Here is a 19539-nt window from a genome sequence, read left to right on the forward strand (position 1 = left end):
GGTTCTGCTGTGGGCTGTGGGGAGGCTTTGGAGGACTGTCCACCCAAGGACATTTTAAGGGAAGGGGGGCTATTTCAGATGCAGGAGAATACAAACCCAAGAGGCCATCAGAAGCTGGAGCGAGTAGAAGCAGGATTGGAAATGGGGGACAGCTTTAAGAGTTGGTGAGCTGGGATTTCAAATGTAACTTAGAGGGAGAGCCAGGGAAAGGGGGGATTTTATGCTTTTTCTCTACCACGTGCCTCACTCTTTGCCTGACATGCACACCCGGTCCATGGAGGAAGGTAGCTGGTGGGTGGATTGGGCACCTAAGCTGGTAGCACTGGGCCCAGGAAGTGGCAGAGACACTGAGTATGTAGCAGATGTTTTCCACTCTCCAGCGATGCCCATCTGAGGGGAGAGAGAATGCTAGTGCAAATAGGACAGGCCATCTCCAGGTGGCTGCAAAACAACGCTCCCCAAGCACGGAGCCATCTGCAAGAGCAGCCCTGGCTGAGGGCTGCACACAGCTTGGCCTATGGTGGGTTTGCAGGGGCAGTGAGACTGCAGATCAGTGAGGACGATGGCCCCTGTGCACACACACTCTACCCCGGTCCCCAACCGTGTGCCCATCCCCTGCCTTCTTGCCTTTCCTTCTCTTCTAGCCTCACTAGGGACCCATCTCTCCTTTCCTTGAGAACTTGCTCCAGGTTTTGCCAACTTTATAATACCCAGGAAGGCCCTTTCAATAGACTGCTGGACATCTGGGAGGAGTTGAAGCCAGTGGCACTTTGCTAGTGGGGAGATTGTCACAGGTCTCTTTGAGAGTCTGATAAAAGTATAATCTATGCAGAAAAAGCAATACCCCTCTGCCCACAAACATGGAATTCTGCATAAGATCTCAAGGGCCTTGAAGCCCACCTCCAAGCAAAGTGGGAGAGGGATGACCATGTTTGAGGTTGTGGTGGGTCTGGAGAGCCTGGCCCGAGGAGAGGCTGTGCCCTTTTTTTTTCTCCCTAGGGAGATTTTGAGGAGGGGCTCTTCAGGTCAGGAGGAAGCCACAGCCCCCAACCCAGTCCCCACTTTGAGGCTTCAGGCAGGGGAGGGACAGCCTGGGAACCGGTCTGCCAACCAGTTTAACCGGGACTAGTTTCGACTCAGGGAGTTCAAAGGAAGCTGGGGTGCACCCCGTCCTACCCAGCCTGCCAATGGAAGCAGCAGCCCTTAACTCTTTCCTGGTTGTGCCCTGGGCAACATCCAGGTGGTGGTCCATGCTGGAGAGGGGTCTGCACCTCCTCAGAAGATGAAATGGGTGGGGTGACCTTGGCTATAGCTGGGGAGTGCAACCAGACACCCAAGAGTGGGGAAACTGAGTGAGAGCCTCCTGTGCTCCCTGACCCCAGATCTCCCTTGGGATTCCCTCCTCCTGCGTGGCAGTCCCTGGAGAACCCTGGCTTCTGGGTGGATGCAGGGGCGCTGGGATTGGATTTCTGGCATGATGAATATTCATCAGCTTGAGCCAGCCTGTGCTTCTGTTTACTTAGCCGGGAGGGGCTGGGTTTCAGGTTCACCTTGACTCCGGGAGCTGCAGCAGAGCAGGTACCAGCTCCTGCACCTGTTTCTCTTGCACCTGACGTGCAGCTGCTCCTACCCACCTCTCCTGGCTGAGCCTTGCCTGATACAGCAGCCCGGAGGCACCACTTGCTTCCCGAGTCTCACCCTCCCAGGCAGCTCCTACACTCAACTGCTTCTCTAGGAAAGGTCTCACCTCCAGCCTGGAGCAGTCGGGATTACAGGTACAGGCAGAGGGCTGGTGGGTGGGGAAACCAACGCATAGACCCCAGTCAGATCACCTAGTTCTGCCTCCATGGCTGACAAGCCCAGCAGGAAAGAGGAACCCAGGCCTCTAACCCGGTCTCCACTCAAGACTCATTCCACTGGCCTCTTGGAGTCAATCCAGGCCTCCAACAGAGCTCCTGCTGAGTAGTTTTCTGTTAACCCTTGCTGAACTGGAGCCCACCCTTCTGACCCCCCAGTCTGGAGCATTTTTCCAGCTGTCTGGTAGGAACATCTCCCCATTCCTATCCAGGGTACCCCTGTCTCATCCTGCAGGCCCCCTAAGTGCCATCGGGGCCCTGCAGAGGGATGGGGGAGGGAGTTCTGGGGTTTTGTCTTACAACATATTAGCTGACTTGCTTCCCCTATCTGTCCCCCTGCCCCTCCACCTCTGCCCCAGTCAATGGTTAACTTGACCCAGCTCAGGAGGGGCCTGGCTCAGTCTGGGCAAAGCCCTTCAGAGCAGCTCACAGAACCCAGCTGGGATGGAGGGGCCTGTCCTGGGACACCCATGTGCATGCTATAGCGCTGGCCACTAAAGACAGGGGGTGGCAGGCTGTCCCATGAGGCCTTTCATGGCCCCAAAGCTGTGCAAACAGCAGAGGCGAAGCTGGCATCCTCAGAGGCTGATTTCCGTCATCCCTGGATTGCAGGGCCCCAGGGCAAGGGCCCAGCCCTTAGCTCGGCCAGCTCAGGAACCTGCACGAGCTAACTTCAGGGCCCACCGTGTGTCACCAAATGCTGGGTCTGTTTGAAGTCCCAAGCACCTGCCCCCACTCCCCCAACCCCTTTCAGCCCTCTGTGATGAGGCACAGGCAGACGGTTGGGAAGTTTGGATATCACATCACCTTTTTTGTTTGCTTGTTTTTAAAGCAAATCAGATTTTACACTATCTTTTATGATGACTATTTACAGATCCTACAGCTGGGTTATTTTGTAAAACAAAGAATAGTCTGCTAATTTTTCTGTTTTGCAAACTCAGATTTCCATAAGTCAGGCTTGCCTAATGGGGCAAACACCTGCTTACTGGTGCCCACATGTCCTCCTGGGCAGAAGAGACAGGAAGGCCTGGCAAAAAGAGTATTCTCTTTTTTTGTTGTTGTTGTTTTTTGAGGCAGAGTCTCACTCTGTCGCCCAGGCTGGAATGCAGTGGCATGATCTCAGCTCACTGCAACTTCTGCATCCCGGGTTCAAGGGATTCTCGTGCCTCAGTCTCCCGAGTAGCTGGGACTACAGGCATATGACACAACATCCACCTAATTTTTTGTGTTTTTGTATTTTTAGTAGAGATGGGGTTTCCCCATGTTGGTCAGGCTGGTCTTGAACTCCTGGCCTCAAGCAATCCTCCTGCCTCAGCCTCCCAAAGTGCTGGGATTATAGTTTGAGCCACTGCACCTGGCCTCTGGCAGAGTATTCTAGAGAGACCAGAGTACAAGGCTAGGATGCAAGGGCACCAGAGCTGATGCCTTGGTGGAGGCCCCAGGGCAGGGCACAAGGGCTGTTCCCATCTCTACAGTTTGCTGACAAGTTCCTCGTGATCTGTGGCTCTCTTTACGCCAAGGAGAGTTAAGCCCCAGGTTTGCCAACTTGAAATGCCTGTTAAAACAGGTGAATTTTAACGGGCACAGGCAGAAGCCCTTTTCTCTCTGGAGCTAGAAAATCTTGTGGTTATGATAGTCTCAGGAGCTGGATCTTCTGTTTTTCCATTCCCCAAGTTCCTTGGCAGCCCCAAATGGGCAGTGGTGGGGCTGTGGGCCTCATTCCAGACCAGGCAGTGACTCGGGCACCCACAAACCAAGCAAGTGCCCTGTTCCTCCTTCTCTGCTCTCCCCCACCTCCTTCCAGAAACCCATTCTGGAACACTAAGTTCTGTACAAGGCTGTGCTAAGCCCAGGTGGGGCAAGCTGCCAAAGCAAACCTCTCAGGCTGTCCCTAGGTGTGCTCACCTCTCCAGGGTGCCCTGGAAGTATTTCTCGAGCCCCTCTCACTGCTCCTTCACTTTCTGAGCGGGAGCTGCACAAGATCTCCCCTCAGCTTCTCTTGCTACTTGAGCCCAGCTAAAGGGACAGAGCTGGCAATGTGGGAGCTGCTTCCCAGACAGAGAGGTGGGAAGGAATCCACCGGCTGTGTGCTCTGAGGGAGGGGGTGGGGAGCAGGAGACCAGAGCACGAGGGGTATGGATGCAGGCATTCAGCTCATCGTAAAGTCTCGGCCCACGTTGTGCTCTCCTCTTTCCTAAATTTGATATGCTCCCCCACCCCTAAAATAATCCATACTCATTATGGAAATTCCAGAAATCAGAAAACTAGAGAAGAGAAAGCATCCTCTACTCCTACATAAAGAAAGGCACTATTGGGCTGGGCGCAGTGGCTCACGCCTGTAATCCCAGCACTTTGGGAAGCTGAGGCGGGCGGATCACCTGAGGTCAGGAGTTCGAGACCAGCCTGACCAACATGGAGAAACCCCGTCTCTACTAAAAATACAAAATTAGCCGGGCATGGTGGCGCATGCCTGTAATCCCAGCTACTCGGGAGGCTGAAGCAGGAGAATCGCTTGAACCTGGGAGGTGGAGGTTGTGGTGAGCCGAGATCATGCCATTTTACTCCAGGAGGTTGTGGTGAGCCGAGATCATGCCATTTTACTCCAGCCTGGGCAATAGAGCAAGACTCTGTCTCAAAAAAAAAAAAAAAAAAAGGCACTATTAATCATCTGGAGTGTCTTTCTGGTCTTTTTCAAAAATGCAGTGAACACTTCTAGTTTTTAAAAGGAGGTGATACCCTCTAGCTCTCTGGTGTACACTGGCTGCACCTTCCTTCCTGGGAGCTTTCACAGCCGGCAGCTAGGCATCCTGAGAATAAGACCACCGACCTCACCAGTCATCAGTGTTCCTCTACCTGTTCTGTCATTGATCTTCCTTCATCTAGCAGACTGTCATCTGCTTCTATCTTACATATCCCAGCTATCAATGATGTCCAGGCAACCTCCTCTCCCAGAAGTTCCGCTAGCTCAGACAGTACCTTTGTGGAAATTAGTCAAAGGTGAGGCCCCCAGGGAAGGCAGCTCCATGGCAAGGCACATGGCCTGTGAGTGGAGAAGCCTGGATTTCAGCCCCAAGCCCCACCCTGCAAGGTACAACCTGTGATGACCATGTCTCCCCTGTACTTCTGGGATCCTTCTAACTGCTTTCTGCCTTTTTAGCTCCCCTTCCAACTCCTGTCCTTGTGGAAGCTTGGTGGGGAAGGGGAACCATCCCTTAGTAATTATTCCCATTATCGTAAGTTTTACTTTGCAATGCATGGTTACCTCTGTGGGCAGGGATTAACAGTAGAGCTAAATGCTAGCGCTGGATGGGATGGGTGAGGAAACTGAGGCCCAGAGAGGTGGTAGCTTGCCAGAGGTCATGAAGCTAGGACAGCCCCCAGGACTTCCCACTCCCAACCTGAGGCTCTGACTCCTGCCTTAGGAACAGCCCAGCAGCTACTTTAGCCCTGCTGGTCACCACTGGGAAGTTCAAATTGCTTGGAATGCCACTAATTATATTTAATTTTGTAATGAATTCCAAGCAAAATGCACAGGGTGTTTCCCTCCCTATGTTACCAGTCAATGGTCTGCCCATGCCTGGCAGCAGGGTCTGGTGGTATAGTGGGAAGTCTGGGAAGAGCATCAAAGGCCTGGATGCTGTGTGACTCAGGCAAGCTGTCCACCTGCCTGTGGCCCTGAGGGGCCTGGCAGGAATTATCTCAAAGCTCCCGACAACCCTGCAGGGCAATGGTGTGTGCCTGTCCCACTGCCTCTCTGTCTGGCGAGTGGCTTCCTTGTCTTGACCTTGACTTTGACCCTTTTCTTGTCTCATACTCTCCAAAAGCATTGTGTCACCCCACTGACCTGAATCTTGGGTTTATTCAGCCCTACCTTAAATTCTTTCTTTAATTCTTCTTCTTCTTCTTCTTTTTTTTTTTTTTTTTTTTGAGACAGTCTCGCTCTGTCAACCGAGGCTGGAGTGCAGTGGCATGATCTTCTCAGCTCACTGCAACCTCTGTCTCCCCGGTTCAAGTGGTTTTCCTGCCTCAGCCACCCAACTAGCTGGGATTACAGGTGCGTGCCACTACGCCCAGCTAATTTTTGTATTTTTAGTAGAGCCGGGATTTCACCATGTTGGCCAGGCCTGTCTTGAACTCCTGGCCTTAAGTGATCCACCTGCCTTGGCCTCCCAAAGTGCCGGGATTATAGGCATGAGGAACCATGTCCAGCCCTTTCTTTAATTCTTAAAACAGCCCATGATTAGGAGTCTGCAGCAAGCTGGTCCAAAGGCACCCACCCCCTTTTCCCACTGACCCCTTTGTCTCACCCACCCTGCTCCAGCAGAAAGCCCCATCCTTGGCTTAGGGAGCGCCATGACGACTGAAATTGGTTGGTGGAAGCTGACTTTCCTCCGGAAAAAGAAATCCACTCCCAAGGTGCTGTATGAGATCCCTGACACCTATGCCCAAACAGAGGGAGATGCAGAACCCCCAAGGCCTGATGCTGGAGGCCCCAACAGCGACTTTAACACCCGCCTGGAGAAGATTGTGGACAAGAGCACAAAGGGCAAGCACGTCAAGGTCTCCAACTCAGGACGCTTCAAGGAGAAGAAGAAAGTGAGAGCCACACTGGCAGAGAACCCTAACCTCTTTGATGATCACGAGGAAGGACGGTCATCAAAGTGAAGGGCTGAGGAGGGTGCTAGCACCTCTTGGCTCCCTGACATCAGCCAGATCTGAGACAGGACCTTGCCACACTGGCCTCTTTGGCCATAGCTGAAGCTGTGGGGGAAGTTGATACCTGCTGGCAGGAAATGGCTGGTTTTTAGGTTTGTATTTATGTGCCTCCACTTTTGTAAGGCCTGGGAGATCCCGGGGTCCTCCACCCTCCCCCTGACCACATACAAAGGGACTCTAGTTCAAGGGTGAAAACTCTCACCCAGGAGGAACAGTCCTCCTTGAAACAATGGCAGGGCTAGCAGGGAGGTGGGCATGGCAGGGAATGGAGAGAGTGAGCCAGACAGACTTCACCTCCTTACTGGACACAGGGTCAAGGGTGTTTCAATTGCTGCTCCCTTTACTTTCTCTACCTGTGACTACTCCCTGGACCAGTCCGGAGGAGGGCACATTTTCCAGAAGCCACGTGATAGGGGCTGGTTTCTGTGGAGCCAGAGGCAGAGACACTGAACTCGAGCTCACCTCCTAACACCGGCAGTAAACTTCCTGGAACTTTGCCCTCAGGTGCGGAGGGGGCAGAGGACCCTGGCACTCTGTTAGGGTGCTGTAGAAGACTAGATTGATGGTAGTTTGGCCTGTTGGTTCCTGTTTTGGCCATGACTTTTGCAGGTGGCAAGTCACACACCCTCGAAGGGAAGCTACACGGTCCAAATCGGGGGTGTGGGTGGGGAATTTTCTCCTCTCCTTCTCCTACTGTAATAGTATTTAAGACATATCAGCTCCAGAGATGAGTCCTGGAGCCTTGAATTTTGTTTAACAAAATAATTGTAGGTTTCTCTCTCTAATAACAATGCTGGAAAAGCAGAGAACCTCTTTTATGCTCATCTCTTACATTTATTGAGATGACTGTTTCTCATGCCTTTGTGTTCCTTCATGTAAGTAAAGTGGACCTTTGTGCTCAAACTGTTCCTTTCAAGCTTTGGGAAGGGTTCTCAGGTGTGACAATGTAGGAACTGGGTCACTAATTTTTACCATCAAACTAGCCTTAGTATGGGGATGGGGGAGCAGAAGGAGCTAGTTACACCTCAGTGGTCAGTTCTCTCCAGTCAACAGAGAGGCCATCAGGTGCTCTAAGAGAGTAGGGCAGACCTTTGGTGATTGACCCCAAAGTTTCAGTGGTTTGGTTTGGGATTAAGATTCAAACTCTAGCTCTACCCCTTAGTAGCTGGGTGACCTTGGGAACATTTGCTTGCACTCTGAGCCTCAGTTTCCTCTTCTGTAAAAGGGGGCTGAAATAATACCTATCTCATAGGGAGTGGTCAGTATTAAGTGGCCTATGAGAGGTCCCACAGTAAGCGCTCAGTTTAATACTGGCTTTCTTCCTCCTTCCTTTATAAGGAACTCCACCATACCCCACAGCTTTGGTTTAAGAAAAAGGAGAAGGTGGCTATGGTGGCTCAGGCCTGTAACCCTAGCACTTTGCGGGCTGAGGTGGGAGGATTGCTTGAGCCCAGGAGTTTGAGGCCAGCCTAGGCAACATAGTGAGACCCCACGTCTAAAAAAAACCAACCAACAAACAAAAAGTAGCTGACTGTGGTGGCACATGCCTGTAGTCCTATCTACTTGGGAGGCTGAGGTGGGAGGACTGCTTGAGTCCAGGAGTTCAAGACTACAGTGAGCCATGATTGTGGCACTGCACTACAACCCAGGTGACAGAACTAGGTCTTATCTCTAGGGAAAAAAAAAAATTAATAAATAAGAGCGGCTGGGCGCGGTGGCTCATGCCTGTAATCCCAGCACTTTGGGAGGCTGAGGCGGGCAGATCACCTGAGGTCGGGAGTTCAAGACCAGCCTGATCAACATGGAGAAACCCCGTCTCTACTAAAAATACAAAATTAGCCAAGTGTGGTGGCACATGCCTGTGTGGTGGCACAGCTACTTAGGAGGCTGAGGCAGGAGAATCACTTGAACCCAGGAGGCCGAAGTTGCGGTGAGCCGAGATAGCTCCATTGCACTCCAGCCTGGGCAACAAGAGCGAAACTCCGTCTCAAAAATAAATAAATAAATAAGAAAGAGGAGAAAGCTGTCATTTTATGAGGTTAGGTCCAGCTCTTTCTCAAGCCATAAGAGCTGGGAACTAAAAAAATGTTGGCCAAATCTCTGGAGCTCGTGGTAGAAATACAGGGAGAGACCAAGGTGGCCACTAAACAATGTGGTCCTGCAGCTTCCAGGTCAGCTCCTGGCAGGCTGCTGGGCCACCCCACCCCAGGAGCTGTTGCTCAGGGAATTTATCACTGAAACAAACAGACCTATACAAGGGAGCCTTTGTTAGGTGCCTCACCCCGGCCAGGGGGACCTCAAATTATGAGTAAGGGAGACCAGGAGCTGGAGGGATGGAAGGCAGGCTTAGGGGTGCTGCCTTTCCCAAAGCCTCTTTCCCCTACCCCTTCCCACTACACAGAACTTTCTAGGGTCTCACCAATTACTCAATCCATGAGGCCTCCACAGAGGATCTCAGACTTTCCCTACACCGAAGCCCTGCCCAGTGTTAATAGCTAACATTTACAGGGTGCTTACGGCAGGCAGCCCCTAGAACAAGTCCTCCCTAAGGTTGTTCATTTAATCCTGTCATCACCTGAGACAGGTGCTGTCACTATCCCCATTTTTCAGACAAGTTGGCTGAGGCTTAGAGGTTATATCACTCACCCTGGGGGCCAGGCGCTGGCAGTGGTACAGCTGGGACTGAAGCCAGAGCCAGCTTGTACATGTGACCACGGTCCCACACAGCCACCTTCCACTCTTGATTCTCATCTGCTACGGGGACAGGAAACTGAAGCTCAGAACAAAGAAAAGCACAGACACCTTCTGCAGAAGGGGAAGTTGGGAGGGGAGGGAGCAACGTCTGGGTCTTAGGATCCTGGGAGGTGAGCATCACTCGACGGGGCTGGACAAACTCTGGAAGCAGTTGGATAAAGCCAACCAGCTTTGAAGCTGAGTGTCCCCTAATACCCTAGACTACAGGCATCTCCCACATCCACCCATTCTCGGTTTCCCTGAGGTGGGGGATAAGGATGGCTCCTGGGCCACCAACCTAAGGTTCTAGATAATACTGGCACTGTACTGCCAACCTCTCCAGTATCACCATTACCCCTCTGGGTGAGAGTGTCCACAGCCCCTCTGCCCCTTGCATGCTGACCCCGGCTCCATCTTCTAGGTAAAGTCCACATATGTTTCTAAGCCGGGTGGCCAGATGGATGTGGGGTAGGTATTAGAAGCCAAAGGGACATCTGGATGCCCAGGGAAGCAGAGCGAGGCAGCTGCAAGTTTTCATGAGAACAGGGGAAGAGGAGGAACCGAGAGCGCAAATATGTGCGGGAACCGGGAGAGGCTACGGGTTATCGACCACAGTTTCACTGGGACGCGGCCCAAGCGGATGAAGGGGGAGGCAGGGGAGGCCGGCTAGATGTGGCTTTCACGGCCCGGAAGAGGCCGACCTTGGGCGGCGGGCTCCCCCTGCTGGACGTACTGCCTACAAGGTGCAGAGAAGTGAGGGGGCAGGAAGTCGCTTAAATTCCCCAAGTCCCCGCCTTGGGGGTTGAGGGAGACCAGGCCGGGTTGAACATCAATAAAGTGCACGGCTGACAGGCTTTTATTACAGACTGGGGGCAGTAACGGCTGGACAGAGAACGGAAAAGGAACATCTGAGACCAGGCTCAAAGCTAGGGGGATACACAACCTCCAATAACACAAGGTGGGTGCAGCACTCCTAGACACACACACAGACACACATACACTTACTCATAAACGGCACAGCCTACGGTACAAGAAAAAGGGCAAGGTAGGTAAGGGCACCCGACACCCTCCTGCCTGCAGGGGGCCACAGGGTTAATGTGCCTTCCTGCACGCAGGCTTAAGAGGGATAAACAAGGAGAGGGCTGCCCTTGGAGAAGGCCTGCGGATAATAGTGACTGAGGCACAGGTCCATGCAGGGGAAGGAAGCACAGTTCACAGAGTGGCAAGCTCAATGCCAGCCAGTGCAAGCAACAGTCAGTTCTTTGATCCTGGCTTAGTCACAGCAAACATTTAACAAGCCTGGCTCCTCTCCATAGCCAGCAGGTTGCTTGCTCATCCAGTCTGTCCCTGGTCAGCCGGCTTGTGCTCAAGGAGAACAAACACAGTTCAGCACAGGACTCAGCTGAGGGTCCCTAAAGGATCACAGCCTGTGAGGGTCGGAGGTCATGGTTTAGAGGTTGAGTCTAGTGCAGCTGATCACCTGGGGTCTAGTGAAAATGCAGGGTCAGATTCAGTGGGTCTGGGGTCTGAATCTCTAAGGCGCTGCCAAGTGATGCTGATGCTCCTGGCTTGTGGACCACCCTGTGTATAGCAAAGCTCTAGACTAGGAGTTCTCAACCTTGGCTGCACAGAATTCTCTGGGGAGATTTTAAATTTCCCAGTGCCCAGGCTGCACTCATAACATAGTAGAGACAGGGTTTTGCCATGCTGGCCAGGCTGGTTCAATCATCTCTGAGGGTGGGACCCAGGCATCAGGGTTTTCTAAGCTCTCCAGGTAATTCCAGTGTGGGGGAAAAACCAATGATCTAGGAATTATCAGCAGAGGTGAGGAGTAAGGAAAGCAGATATGTGAGTAGTCTGAAAAACATAATCTCTATAATCATTTAATTTTTCTTTTTGGAAAATGTATGTACACATACACACAGTTTCCATAAACAAACATAAATAGTAAAGCTGATTAAAATCTTCCTGTCCTATTGGTACCAGCACATGAAGCCCTTCTACAAAATTCCTGACTGACTGGGAATAAAAATTCCTAGTGACAGCCCACTCCTTCTCAGGCAGGTCTGATTGTTTGAAATCTCTCCCAATATTGAGATGAAACCTGCTTCCCTGTAACTTCCCTGTAATTCTGTGGGTCCCTTGTAGCCACAGAGAGGGCAGCAATCAGTAGGAGAAGTGCTATAAAAATATACTATCCCGGCCAAGCGTGGTGGCTCATGTCTGTAATCCCAGAACTTTGGGAGGCCAAGGCGGGCGGATCACTTCAGGTCAGGAGTTGGAGACCAGCCTGGCCAACATAATGAAACCCCGTCTCGCTGGGTGTGGTGGCTCATGCCTGTAATCCCAGCATTTTGGGAGGCCAAGGGGGGTGGATCACAAGGTCAAGAGATGGAGACCATCCTGGCCAACAGGGTGAAACCCCGTCTCTACTAAAAATACAAAAATTAGTTGGGCGTGGTGGCGTGTGCCTGTAGTCCCAGCTACTTGGGAGGCTGAGGCAGGAGAATTGCTTGAACCTGGCAGGCAGAGGTTGCAGTGAGCCAAGATCACGCCACTGCTCTCCAGCCTGGGCGACAGAGTGAGACTCCATCTCAAAAAAAAAAAAAAAAAGAAAAGAAAAAGAAAAAAGAAAAAAAAAGTCCTATCCATAAATGAGTTAAGTTGTAAGCAACTGAAATAGATTCTAGCTAGATTAAGTCAAAAAAAAGAAAAAAAAGAAAAAGAGAGAGATTTTACAGAGATAGTGGGGAGTGTCAAGGCAGGGAGAGGAACTGCACAGCCCAGACCTGGGAGGGAGGGATCCAGGGAAGGAGAGATCCTGGGAATTGCAATAGCAGCAGGCAAAGGCTGTTGGTTCCTATTGTTTCCTGGCTGCTATGAATGACTTGGCTTCAATGACTCCCAAGGTTCTGGATCTCTCCAGTTCAAATTTCAAATTATTGACAAAACAATCTGATTGGCCAGGTTGGCTCAGGTGCATATGCTGGGACTAAACTTTGGCCAGTATGACTCACACGGTAAACAGGGCTGCTGGGGCCCTCTCTGTCACCAGAAAGGGAGTCACACCGGCTGCTACCCCTAGAGGGAGCTATCCTAATCAATCATAGGCAAGGTCAAAAAAATAATTATGGAATTATTTTCCATTTGTGATTCTCTATGCCACCATTACACTCCACTTGACCAGCTAACTGAGAACCAACTGAGTACAGAGAACTTAGAGGATTAGCTCTGAAGAGTCCTGAATATAAGGGGTAGGGAGGGAAATGGGTTGACTTTAGAAAGAAGGGCCTGGGTCTCAATCCCACACCCTCTCTTGACACCTAGCCCTAGCTCCACTCTGGGCTGGCAGGTCCCAGAGTTAAGGTGCAAGTCTCTCATAGAGCCAGTCTTCCTCCCCGCGGTGGGTCATGGACCCCAAAGGGGAATCTCCTGTGGGTAGGCCCCGCCGAAAGACTATCCGGTCATGCAGGCGGTTGGTTTGACCTTGCCAGAACTCCATCACCTGAGGGTACAGGACATAGCCACCCCTATAAGGAGAAGCAGAGGTTTCAGTGCTCTGTGGAGTTTTCTAGCCAGGTCACTCTCCCACCCTCACCCCTCATCCCAGGGCCTCTTGAAGGAAGTTGCTGGGATGCATCTGACAAGGGTGGCCAGGGAGGAGGAGATCTGTGATTCCCTAGGCAGGTGGCTTCAAGTAAACACAGAGGACTGGTGTCCCTTTCTAGAGGACTACCAGATGTCACTCACCAGGATTTTGGCTTGGGCACCTCTTGATCCTGGTAGAGCTGTTCCAGTTCCTCATTTTTCTTTCTCAGATACTGTCCAGGGGAAGGAGTTAGAAGAAGGGCCAGGCCCAGTCAATGATTCATTAACAAGGACTTCCTGGGGATATGTGCTGGGGACATGGGTGAGCAGAGCAGACTGGCCTCTGTCCTCCAGGAGCAGTCAACGGGATGGCCAGACGGACAGAGGAGGCCTATTTCCCCTCTCCCTACCCCCACTTTCCCTTCTCACTGTCCTTTTCACTGTTTTCACTGGGTTGGAGAGAGAGGAACCTGGCATCTCCTTGGGACAGCTTCTGGGTAAAAGCCAAAGCCTCTGCCACCTGGAGGACTACAGCGGAGCCCCACTCACCTCCCGATCAGGGATCACAGAACTCTGGTGGCTGACCACAGCCCCAATCTGGCTGCTCTTGGGGCGGGAGTGGAAGTAGCACTCAGCCTCCTCCTCGGGCAGCTTCTTCACAGGGCCTTCCACACGCACCTGCTCGGGGATGGCTCTGGGTGAATGGCGTTCAATGCCACCTGCTCTCCCTACCAGCACAGGCCCCGTTCCTCTCTGTTCGATCGGCTGCACCACCACTCTTGGCTCCAACTAACTGAGGGCTATTTTAGAGGCAGAGTGCCCAGCTGGGATGTTTGCCAAGTCTGGGGACCTTCACTAGACTTAGCCATAAACTCAGGCCCTGCCAACCCAGCCCATCCCCGGCTGTCCTGGGAAAATTCACTCACCTGACGGTTAAGCGGCTCCCAGTAGAAGACAAGGGAAGCAAAGGGATTAGAGTCCTAGAAGTAAAAGAGAATCCACAGCCAGCCATCAGGACAGGGAGAGGAGGCCTCCGGCATGCAGGGAAAAGGCAGGAGAGCTGTAGTGTGCAGGCCCACAGCAGATGCATCCACCGTAAGAGCTCATTTAAACCCTCAAAAGTAGGCCTATTGTCACAGACACGGAGACAGGCTAAGTCACATGCCCAAGTTCCTGCAGGAAGTGGTGGAGCTAAGTTTAAGCCAGTCGGACTCCAAAGTGAGACTGGGTGATTTCTCTCACCCACAGATTTGTGAATCTTGAGAAATGCATGCTTGGCTGGCATGGACTCAGGGAGGTTTACTCATTTTGGATTCATTCATTGAATGCACGTGAAGTGCCCAGTCTGGGTCTGACAACAGGAGACATGCGGGGGATACAGCAGAGATAAAACACAGCAGCTTCCACTCCTACAGAGCTTACTGTTGAGCAAAGGAGACAAATATCAGTTACATAATCACCCAAATAAATGCTCAATTACAAACTGAAGAAAAAGACAAAAAAGAAAGTTGCAAGTTATAATGGCAGCAAACAGCATGAGGGGCTGAGTCTGAGTCAGAGTCAAGGAAGGCCTTCCTGAGGAGGTAACATGTGGGCTGAGATCTGAAGGAACAGGTCATGGCTGATGGGGTGAGGCTGGTTAGAAAGTGCATTCATTCATTTATAGCAAAGAGCACAGCAAGTGCCAAGGCCTCATGGCAGGAGGGCACCTGCACACAGAAAGCAAGTAGACTGGGGGGTGGGGTGGCATGAGAAGGTGACTGAGGAGGCAAGAACCAAACCCTGCAGGCCCTGGGAAAGATTACTAGCTCTTTTCACTCACCAGCTCTTTTCCTTTTCGACTCTCGAAGTTAGTGAAGAAGCGGAAGCCATCTTTCCCAAAGCCCTTCAGTAGCAACATGCGAGCAGAGGGTTTTCCATCTCTAGGAGCAAACAGCAGAGCACTGTGGTCAGAGCCTGCTTCAATGTTCTGGCTACAGTCCCTCTCCCCAAAGGATGTCTCAGCACCCCCTCCAGCTGCACCCCCTTTATTGGGCTGTCAGGCTGCCCCCTCCCATGTGCTCCTGGGGATTTGTCCTAGAGATAAGACACCACAGCCTGGGGCCCTGTTATGGGCTGAATTGTGTCACCCCAAACCCCTATGTTAAAGCCTTAAACCCCAATGTGACTGTATTTGGAGACGGGGACCTTATGGAGGTCATTAAGGTTAAGTAAGGTCACAGGGGTGGGGCCCTAATCCAGTAGGACTGGTGTCACTGTAAGAGAAGAGACACTTCAGAACCACCTCCCTTGCCCTCCACAACACACACACACACACACACACACACACACACACAGAGGAAAGGCAGTGTGAGGACATGGCAAAAAGCAGCTGTCTGCAAACCCCAAGCAGAGGCCTCATCAGAAACCACCCCTGATGGCACCTCGATCTTGGACTTCCAGCCACCAGAACTATAAGGAAATAAAATCCTGTTGTTTAAGCTATCCAGTCTACAGTATTTTGTTAAGACAGCCCTAGCAAATTCATAAGACCCTAAGGGCAGGGACTAACAATAATGCAATCATCCAATGCTTCGGGATCACAGTGGTGCTATGAGATCAGCTCCTCTGCTCAGAGCTCTGGGAAATATCCACTCGTACAGTACAAGAGCACTGGCTTCAAGGCCTTACACTTTAGCGAGGAGAACGGAATAACAGGCTAATACAAGTGATGTCTCAAAGGGCATATGACTGTCAAAGGAATGATATAGTCAAGTACTGTGCTAGATTTCGAGAGAGAGACAGAGCTTCACCAGGAGAAGTAGCTCCTGAATGGCAGACGGGGCTTGGGTAGATGGGGAGATGAGGGAGGCAAGGGGTTGTGTGTGGATGTATCAAGGGCAGAAATGAACAAGGCACTGCATTTTTATCACTGAAATGTAATTTTGTGGTCTGGTCTTTGGTTTACAGGTAAGGACACAGGCCCAGAGAGGACAAGTATCTTGCCTAAAGCCACACAGCACGTTAATGACAGAGCTGGAACCATAAAGTTGGCATCCAGAGTTGAGAGCTTCATAAGCTTCCTAGTTCATATGTATCCACCCAAAGACGGGCCCACGGCCATGCCCACCTGGTACAGGTAGCCAGACACATGGCATTGGCTTCCCCTATGTCAGGACACTGAACAGCCTCCTCAAACCAGGCAGCAAACTGTTTCACTGGGTCAAGGGAGGTCAGATGAGTCTCCTCAAATGCCTAGGAAGGGATATTTATTTCATTTAATGAACATATATAGTGCTTACTATGTACCTGGCACTGTTCTAGTCACTTTTCAAAAATCAACTCATTTAGTCCTCATGACAATGACCTTAAAATAAAAAATAGCATGCGGTAAGAAGATTCTGTGCCCCATTTTACAGGTGAGGAAACGGGCATAAAAAGGTCAGACAACTTGCTGTCCCACAGCTAGTGATGGATAAATCAGGGTTACATGTCATGGGTGTCAAAACTGTCTGTGCATCAGAATCACCTGGGGAGCATTAAAAAAAACCTTCTGGGCTCCACTCCCATAATTTCTCATTCAGCAGGTCTGAGGCTTCATCAAAAACTTCATTTTTATTTACTTATTTATTTATTTTTTTTAGACAGGGTCTCACTCTGTCACCTAGGCTGGAGTGCGGTGGTGTGATCTCGGCTTACTGCAGCCTCAACTTCCCGAGTTCAAGCGATTCTCCAACCTCATCCTCCCAAGTAGCTGCAATTACAGGCACGCTCCAACATGCTCAACTAATTTTATTTTTTTGTAGAGACAGGGTCTCACTATGTTGCCCAGGCTGGAAAAACCCCATTTTAAACAAGCATTTCTAGAAATGCCCACACGCAACCAGATTTGGCAACCAGGGCCCTGGACCCCAATTCCTAAAAGGTTCTCTTGGTTCCCCTCCTGAGGAGGGAAAAGGAAAACAACTTCCCAGTGGTCAGCAGAAAGTACTGAAGGCAGTAAGCTAAGAGCTTTCTCCTCCCCTCCTCCCTGAGCTAGTCCCCTTCCCCCATATTCCACTTAATTTTTTGTCAAACAGTTTGTAAGCTGTTTATCACTGTACTCACCTAAAGAGGGGCCCATGACCATGCCCACCTGGCACAAGGAGGTTTGGGTGACCCCCAAACCTCCTTGCCCCAGGGGGTGGCCCCAGAAGCCCTGAGGGGCTGGTTCCTCCTACTCCCCTCCCCCCAGTAGATGACTCCGAGGACCCCTCTTCCCATGCCCTTGAGGGAGGCCCAGCACAGTTCTGACATCCATCACGTGAAACCCTGATTCATTCATCACTAGCTGTGGGACTGAGCGTTTTCTGACCTTGCTACCTGTCGAGTAGCAGAGTTCTAAGCACTTTACAAACATCTAAGACCATAACATCCCCGTGAGGCAGATACTATCACTTCCCAGATGAGGAAACTGAGGCCCAGATACATTAAAGATTCCAACCCAGGCAGGCTCCAAAGTTCGAGCTCTTACCCATTACGAAACGCTGCCTTTTGAACCCATCTTCATTTGCGTTTCCCCGGAACTCCTCCCCTGGTGGGATGTCTTTGAAGCCCCCTTTTCCCACGGGGGGTGATCCCCAAACCTCCTTGCCCCACCGGGTGGCCCCAGAAGCCCCGAGGGGCTCCTCCTACTCCCCTCCCCGCTGTAGATGACGCCGGGGACCCCTTTTCCCCCGCCCCTGCAGGAGGCCTGGCCCTGGCGGCGGCACCTCTCGGTCCCCGCGGTAACTCTTGCGCATGGGTCCCAGGTCCATGGCAGCACTGCGACCACACAGGTGACTGAGGTAGCCTGGCCACTCGGCAGGTCGCCCGAACGTCGCGGTGACGCCCCGCAGCCAGCACGTCATGGGGGGCCGCCGGCCACGTGACCGGCTGTGGCCCGGTGCTGGGTTCCTTTGAGTTCGGAACCAATTTCTCACCCTGGACTTCTACCCCGGGGAAGGAAGGATTTGCCAGTCGCCCAACCAAGCTAACAGGTCCTAAGTCCTCGGAGCCAATGAGTTTCCAGGATCGGAGGAGGGAGACAGACACGGAGAGGTCATTGGTTGGAGCTTTTCGATAACGAGGCCAATTAGAGCGAGAACAGTGAAACGCAGCGGCCAATGGGTAGCGCCTTTGGGGGCGGGAGCAGAGAGACAAGGAAATGCTGTCACCGCTGTTAACACGCACGTGGAGGTTGGTTAAAGGTATAGGAGGATCTCTTGCAGCTCAGACGGGGCGGAGGATGTTTCCCGGGGGCTTGAGGGGAGTAGTCAGTATTAAGTGGCTGGCCCATAGTAGGTGCCTATAGGTGGGCTTAGGGCAGGAAGTACCCCCTGGGAAGGGAGACTAGTGGAATGGGAAAAGAAAAATGGAAAATGGAATTAGGGGCCAGACTCTGAGGCAAGGTGATGGGGACACATAGAGAAAAGGGTAATCTGGTTGTGGGGAGAAATTAGGGCATGAGAGTGGGAGAGGTTGAAATGACTTGTGGACCATGCCCCTAGTGGGGAGGTGCAGTGGGGCGAGGAAGAGACGGTGAGGTGAGAAGGAAGATGGCTGAATGGGAAGGAGGAAGAAGGAAATTTGGGACCAAGGTATCCCAGACCAGAGTGGTTTTCCTCTTCTAGTTTTGTTTTTGTTTTGTTTTGTTTGAGACGGAGACTAGCTCTGTCGCTCAGATTGGAGTGCAGTGGCGTGATCTCGGCTCACTGCAACCTCCAGCTCCCGGGTTCAAGCAATTCTCTGCCTCAGCCTCCCGGGTAGCTGGGATTACAGGCGCCCGCCACCACGCCCGGCTAAGTTTTGTATTTTTAGTAGAGACGGGGTTTCATCATGTTGGCCAGGCTAGTCTCAAACTCCTGATCTCAAGTGATCCACCCGCCTCGGCCTCCCAAAGTGCTGGGATTATAGGCGTGAGCCACCGCGCCCGCCACCTCTTCTAGTTTTAAACCCCTTCCCTCCAAGCTCATTTATTTAAGCAAGGGTCAGAGCATTTTACTCCCTTTGCTCATGGTTTCCCCTGCCATGGTGCACTGGAGTTCATAGGAGCCAGTGTCCTGGTAGATAGCAAGGCTGCCAATGTCCCATCTCTCCACGGTCTCCCCCATCTTTGTCAAGCTTCCCTTTTTCCACATTTTGCCCATGCTAGGTAGTAGGAGTCTAGCCCCTAGGTCAATGCAAGCAATCGCCAACTGAGAGTACACGGAGCAGGTGGCTGTGCATAGCCTTTCCAGGCTGTGGATGCAAGGCTGAAAAATGGGAAACCCACTCGTGCCCAGTCCAATTCTGAGCTGGCTGGGGCAGCCTTGGGTCGAGACCTCTCTGTAGCCCTGCTTTCCACCAGCATCAGGAAGGGGAACTGCAAGAGCCATCTAGGCAGGCACCCAGGACTGTGCCAGGTAAGGGGAACTTCCTGGCCTGGCCAGGTGTCTGCATTACAGCTGAGCTTCATGAAGCCCTACATTAGATACCTGTCATCCTTTATGTGTACATAGCTTGAGCCAGATAGAATTTGGAAGACAATTTTGCTGCAAAGAAATAATACATGTCTCAAGGCTTAATGATATTGGTCTATGGATTCTCCACTGGTTGGATTTTTTTGTGCTGCCATCATTTTCCTCCATCAGCATAATTGAGAGAAAGT

General features: G+C 51.8%; 2 protein-coding genes and 1 long non-coding RNA gene across 8 annotated transcripts in view; 2 read left to right on the top strand and 1 right to left on the bottom strand.

The window, feature by feature from the left end:
- Positions 1 to 5795: 5795 nt before the first annotated feature.
- On the top strand, positions 5796 to 8094 carry PRR15L (proline rich 15 like). The gene has a single exon (XM_002834245.5). It carries the CDS (start codon positions 6210 to 6212, stop codon positions 6519 to 6521), a length of 312 nt encoding a protein of 103 aa, XP_002834291.1. The 5' UTR covers positions 5796 to 6209; the 3' UTR covers positions 6522 to 8094.
- A 3078-nt stretch (positions 8095 to 11172) lies between these two features.
- On the bottom strand, positions 11173 to 17922 carry PNPO (pyridoxamine 5'-phosphate oxidase). Of its 4 annotated transcripts, none has more exons than XM_009236565.4 (7): positions 17834 to 17922; positions 16003 to 16127; positions 14716 to 14815; positions 13820 to 13873; positions 13443 to 13571; positions 13056 to 13126; positions 11173 to 12835 (listed from the first exon to the last, which is right to left on the bottom strand). In XM_009236565.4, exons 2-7 carry the CDS (start codon positions 16023 to 16025, stop codon positions 12667 to 12669), a joined length of 546 nt encoding a protein of 181 aa, XP_009234840.2. In that variant the 5' UTR covers positions 16026 to 16127; positions 17834 to 17922; the 3' UTR covers positions 11173 to 12666. The 4 variants fall into 4 exon arrangements, with proteins under 4 accessions (XP_009234840.2, XP_002834289.2, XP_009234839.2 ...); XM_002834243.6 differs by having other exon boundaries at positions 17624 to 17907; XM_009236564.4 differs by lacking the exon at positions 17834 to 17922 and adding an exon at positions 17386 to 17567.
- A 47-nt stretch (positions 17923 to 17969) lies between these two features.
- Positions 17970 to 19539, top strand: part of LOC103889589 (uncharacterized) — a 49805-nt gene continuing 48235 nt past the window's right edge. For all 3 annotated transcript variants that reach the window (XR_008519529.2, XR_008519528.2, XR_653967.3), the window contains exon 1: positions 17970 to 18100. This is a non-coding gene — a long non-coding RNA (uncharacterized LOC103889589). The remainder of the gene's footprint in view (positions 18101 to 19539) is intronic.

This window comes from Pongo abelii, chromosome 19 (genome assembly GCF_028885655.2).
Source record: "Pongo abelii isolate AG06213 chromosome 19, NHGRI_mPonAbe1-v2.0_pri, whole genome shotgun sequence".
Lineage (NCBI taxonomy): Eukaryota > Metazoa > Chordata > Mammalia > Primates > Hominidae > Pongo > Pongo abelii.

Coding starts and splice junctions, on each gene's coding strand:
- PNPO (XM_002834243.6), bottom strand. CDS start 17,761: ATGACGTGCTGGCTGCGGGGCGTCACCGCGACGTTCGGGCGACCTGCC. Junction 13,874..14,715: donor GTCGAAAAGGAAAAGAGCTG/GTGAGTGAAAAG, acceptor TTTTACTTCTAG/GACTCTAATCCCTTTGCTTC. Junction 12,836..13,055: donor GTGCCCAAGCCAAAATCCTG/GTGAGTGACATC, acceptor TTCTCCTTATAG/GGGTGGCTATGTCCTGTACC.
- PRR15L (XM_002834245.5), top strand. CDS start 6,210: ATGACGACTGAAATTGGTTGGTGGAAGCTGACTTTCCTCCGGAAAAAG.